Source organism: Manacus vitellinus, unplaced genomic scaffold (assembly GCF_001715985.3).
Source record: "Manacus vitellinus isolate BGI_N305 unplaced genomic scaffold, ASM171598v3 scaffold_92_pilon, whole genome shotgun sequence".
Lineage (NCBI taxonomy): Eukaryota > Metazoa > Chordata > Aves > Passeriformes > Pipridae > Manacus > Manacus vitellinus.
The window spans coordinates 477,158-481,188 of NW_021940877.1; the positions used below are offsets into that span (position 1 = coordinate 477,158).

Consider the following 4,031-nt stretch of genomic DNA (forward strand, 5'->3'; position numbering starts at 1 on the left):
GGAGGGTCCCAGCGGTGCCCCCGGGGCTGGAGGTGCCCCGGCCGTGCCCAGCACAGGGACGGGCCCTGCCCTGTTCCTGTGCCCCCCCTGGGCCGGGCCCAGCCCGGGGCCATCGGCCTCTCGCCCCCCCGGGCACACCCGGGTCGTGTCCAGCGCTGCCACCGGCACCCCCAGGGCTTTCCCGGCTTTCCAGCCTGGAGCGTTCCAGGGGTTTGTCCTGACCCAGGTTCAGGACCCGGCACTTGGCCCTGTTGACGCTCCCCCTTGTCCCCGGATCCAGCCTGTCCCGACCCCTCTGCAGAGCTCCTGCCCTCCGGCACATCCACATTCCGGCTTGGCGCCCACTGGGAACTGACTGAGGGTGCCCCTGGATCATCCAGATCATTTCATAAAGATATTAAACTGCTTCCAAAACTGATCCCAGGGTTTTTTTCCCACTTTCCTGCCACAAACAAGCCCCAAGTGGGGCGCAGCTGCTGTGGGCTGTGTTCGGCACTGGGATCTAACCCATCCCTTCGCCCTCTCCCCATCTCCCCTATCCAAAACCAACGGATTTGAGCAGAAATAATGTGTTTTTTCCATTTCCTTCCTCCTTCCATTGCATCTCCCTGAGCGAGGGCCACTAGATGGCAACCAGTGACCGCGGCAGTGAGTGCCGGGGTGACATTTTGGGACGGAGCAGCCCCGTCCCATCGCTGAGGATCAGCGGCAGCGCATCGCCCGAGCTTTTATAGCCACTAATAACTTTATTCATAACTTTATTAATAACTTGTAACCATCTTCCCTGTGGCGGGGAGTCCCCCTGAGCGAGAGCCAAGCCACCCGAGGAGGGGATGGCAGGAGCAGCCGTGTTTGGGACGCTGCAGGTGTTTAATGGGAGTCACGAGTCATTATGGGATGAACAGGAATGAGCTGCCCTTGGAGCGGGAGCAGCAACACGAGCTGGGCGCTCTGTGGTTTCTATAAACAGTCCCTCGCCCCGAACTGGCGCCTCAGTGTTGTTTGTACACACAGGGAGATGGAGCCAGGCCCGTGGGGGACATTTCGGGCCCCCAAAAAGAAGCCCTTGGGTTTGACAGCTACAGCAGGACCATCATCCCGGCCCGTGTGGGGCATCCCAAGGAAGGTGGGCGAGGGTGGGTGAGGGGAGAAGGAGGGTTTGGTGCCCTTCCAGGTGGGTCGGCAGCCGAGCAGCTGAGGGAATGGCTCAGAAATAGAGCGGTGGGGAAGAAATGAGTCACCCTGGGCTGGAAATAAACAGGACAGCGGGCGCCGGAGCGGCTCCTGGTGCGGGATTTTGTCGGGATGGTGGAATACCCCTTCCCGAGACACCCCTCAGGGCTGAACCCACACCCCGGGTTGGGGGTAAAACATCAAGGAAACGTGAAAAAACGGAGAAGGCAGCAGGCAGACGTTCTCGAATAATTTATCCCAAGCTGTATATACAAAGACAAGCTCCGGCGGAGGGTTGGGAAGGGAACCTGGCTCCCGGCAGGATTCTTGGCACGCTGGATCTTCCCCCTCAACACGCGCCAGCTAAAAATTGCTGGAGCTGGGACTCCCCTCCGGAGTTTCTCCAGTGAGTGACGGGATGCAGCTCAGGACAGGTCTGACCCCACGGCAGAGGGAGCGCTCCCATTCCCTACCCCACATCCCACCTCCTTCCCAAATCACCCAAATCATTAACGAGGGAGGGGAGGGGGGGAAAAGAGCCCCCCGACCCCTCAGATCTTGATCTCAGTCCGGAAGGTTTGCTGGACGTGCTCGGAGTGCTTGGCCGGCCGGCGCTGGGCACGGATGGTCAACGTGCCATTGTCCCCCAGGGAGGACGACACCGACGTGGGGTCCACGTCCTCGGGCAGCTGGCATTTGTGGGTGAAGGTGTTCATGACAGTGCCATCCGCAGCCAGCTGGGGGGAAAAACGGGTGAAAAAGGGGTGGGTTTGGGGTGCAGGTGGGATGGGGGCTCATTATTCCCTGTGGTCTCCATTAATTATTAATTAAAGGTGAATTAAACCACATTGGGGCTGTGGCTGTTGGGTGGGAGCTGGAGGGTCCCCGCGTCCACCAGTTGAGGATTTTGGGGTCCCCCGGTGTGGGGGTGAGCAGGGCAGGGAGGGAGCACCCACCTTCTCGGCGTGCACCTCGATCTGGTTGTTGGAGGTGGTGACGACGATGTCCTCGGGGGCGAAGTCGCTGACGTCCACCGTGAACTGGTAAGTGTTCCCCAGAGTCTTCACCACGCCCGCGCTGCCGGAACGAGCTGCTGGAGAGGTTTTGGGGGGGTCACAGCCATGGCTTGCTGAGGATTCCCCCCCCCGACGCCTCCTGGGTGCCTCCAAACTCACCTGGGAACCCCAAGGGCTCACCGTGGGGCCGGACAAAGCTCCCGAAAAGCTCCATTTCACCTTCACCCGCCGCTTCCCCCCCACCTGCGACCCCCAGCTCCCGCGGGGGAGGAGGAGCAGGAGCCTCTTCCTCGTCCTCCTCCCGGCGAAGGCGACGCCGGATCGGTTATTTCGGGATGTTTCGACTTGACGAGCTTTTTAAAGCCTCGTTAAAGCTCCCGGCCGCCTGCCAGACCTCTCGTAAAACCGGCTAAATTTAGGTCTTGCGCCGGAGACGGTGGAAATTTTTCCCCGCTCCGTCCCCCCCCCACCTCAACGCCATGGAATGCAGTGCCTATTATTAAGGAATAATCGGGATAATTAATTAAAACACTTATTAAATCCTCCCCGCCGCGGGATGTACGCGGGGATTGGGAGCTCGGAGGTGGTGGAGGGAGGGGAAAACCCGGCTCGCTCCGGCCCCAGCGGGTCCGTCGGCTTCGTCAAGGTCGTTTTTAATGAGCTCGTTTGCAACCTCAGTCCCACAGCGGAGGCTGAGGTGGGAGGACGGGTGAGGGGGTGCTGAAAAAAAAGGGGGTGCTGTCCCCAAAAAGGTCCCTGGGATGGAGCACCCCGTCCCTGGGGGGCTCTGGGGGGAGAAGGAGGAGGAGGAGCAGGAGAGGGTGCTGGTGTCGGAGCACATGTGGAGACCCTGCCCCACGGCCCGGAGAAGGCTCCGAGGTGAGACCCCCACCAAAAAAGGGAGATTTTTTTGGGGGGTGAGTGTTTTTTTTGGGGGGTCAGCACTGTGTTTTCCTCTCCCACAGTGTGCTTGGAGTGGGTGAAGCAGCAGCTTTTCCGTGTCGGGGAGGATTGGTACTTCCTCTTCATCCTGGGAGTCCTCATGGCCACCATCAGCTTCATGATGGACCACCTCGTCTCCAGGGTCTACGCAGGTGAATGAGGGGCTCCATGAGGTGCTTCACCTGGTGTTTGAGGGTTCCCCGAGGATATAGGGGGGGGTCTTTGGAGTGGGGGTGTGTTTTCCCTGCTGACACTTCTTCTCCAGCCCACCGCTGGCTCTACCAAGAGGTTGGGGACATCGGGGTGCTCAAGTACCTCTCGTGGACCCTGTACCCCACGGCTCTGGCCACCTTCTCCACTGGCTTCTCCCAGAGCATCACCCCACACTCCGCAGGTGAGCCAGCTGCACCCCGACCTCCCCAGCTCCCCAAAGCTCCCCCTTGGTAATCAGGACGACCCCTCAAATTTGGATGCTGCCCTCTCTCCACTCCAGGCTCTGGCATCCCGGAGCTGAAGACCATCCTGATGGGTGTGGTGCTGGAGGACTACCTGGCCATCCAGAACTTCGGAGCCAGGGTGGTGGGGCTGACCTGCACCCTGATGTGTGGCAGCAGCCTTTTCCTTGGGAAAGTGGTAAGGGATCCCCCCCCGACCCCCAGAATCGCCGGTGGTGGTGGGTGGTGCCGCGCTGGGGGGACGCTCAGTGCCGTGTCCCCCCCTTGGCACCAGGGTCCCTACGTCCACCTGTCCGCCGTGGCCGCGGCCTACCTGGGGAAGATGAGGACCTCAGTCACGAGGGAGTATGAGGTGGGGGTGCCACCTCCTAAAAAAACTAGTGGGGGGGATTTATTTTAACCCCCCCAAAAAATCGGGGTTGTGCCTGAACCCCCCCCTTGACCC

General features: G+C 60.6%; 2 protein-coding genes across 3 annotated transcripts; one reads left to right on the forward strand and one right to left on the reverse strand.

Moving 5' to 3' along the window:
- Positions 1-1,410: 1,410 nt before the first annotated feature.
- Positions 1,411-2,484, reverse strand: HSPB7 (heat shock protein family B (small) member 7). Of its 2 annotated transcripts, none has more exons than XM_025896482.2 (3): positions 2,349-2,484; positions 2,130-2,266; positions 1,411-1,910 (listed from the first exon to the last, which is right to left on the reverse strand). In XM_025896482.2, the coding sequence occupies exons 1-3, from the start codon at positions 2,401-2,403 to the stop codon at positions 1,725-1,727; spliced, it is 378 nt and encodes a 125-aa protein (XP_025752267.1). In that variant the 5' UTR covers positions 2,404-2,484; the 3' UTR covers positions 1,411-1,724. The 2 variants fall into 2 exon arrangements, with proteins under 2 accessions (XP_025752267.1, XP_025752268.1); XM_025896483.2 differs by having other exon boundaries at positions 2,130-2,263; positions 2,349-2,461.
- A 261-nt stretch (positions 2,485-2,745) lies between these two features.
- Positions 2,746-3,986, forward strand: LOC103760784 (chloride channel protein ClC-Kb). Its single transcript, XM_029965228.1, has 6 exons — positions 2,746-2,886; positions 2,942-3,068; positions 3,155-3,283; positions 3,397-3,525; positions 3,625-3,764; positions 3,861-3,986. Exons 1-6 carry the CDS (start codon positions 2,746-2,748, stop codon positions 3,984-3,986), a joined length of 792 nt encoding a protein of 263 aa, XP_029821088.1.
- Positions 3,987-4,031: the final 45 nt, after the last annotated feature.

Coding starts and splice junctions, on each gene's coding strand:
- HSPB7 (XM_025896482.2), bottom strand. CDS start 2,403: ATGGAGCTTTTCGGGAGCTTTGTCCGGCCCCACGGTGAGCCCTTGGGG. Junction 2,267..2,348: donor TGAGCCCTTGGGGTTCCCAG/GTGAGTTTGGAG, acceptor AAACCTCTCCAG/CAGCTCGTTCCGGCAGCGCG. Junction 1,911..2,129: donor TCGAGGTGCACGCCGAGAAG/GTGGGTGCTCCC, acceptor TTTTCCCCCCAG/CTGGCTGCGGATGGCACTGT.
- LOC103760784 (XM_029965228.1), top strand. CDS start 2,746: ATGTACGCGGGGATTGGGAGCTCGGAGGTGGTGGAGGGAGGGGAAAAC. Junction 3,526..3,624: donor CATCACCCCACACTCCGCAG/GTGAGCCAGCTG, acceptor TCTCCACTCCAG/GCTCTGGCATCCCGGAGCTG. Junction 3,765..3,860: donor GCCTTTTCCTTGGGAAAGTG/GTAAGGGATCCC, acceptor CCTTGGCACCAG/GGTCCCTACGTCCACCTGTC.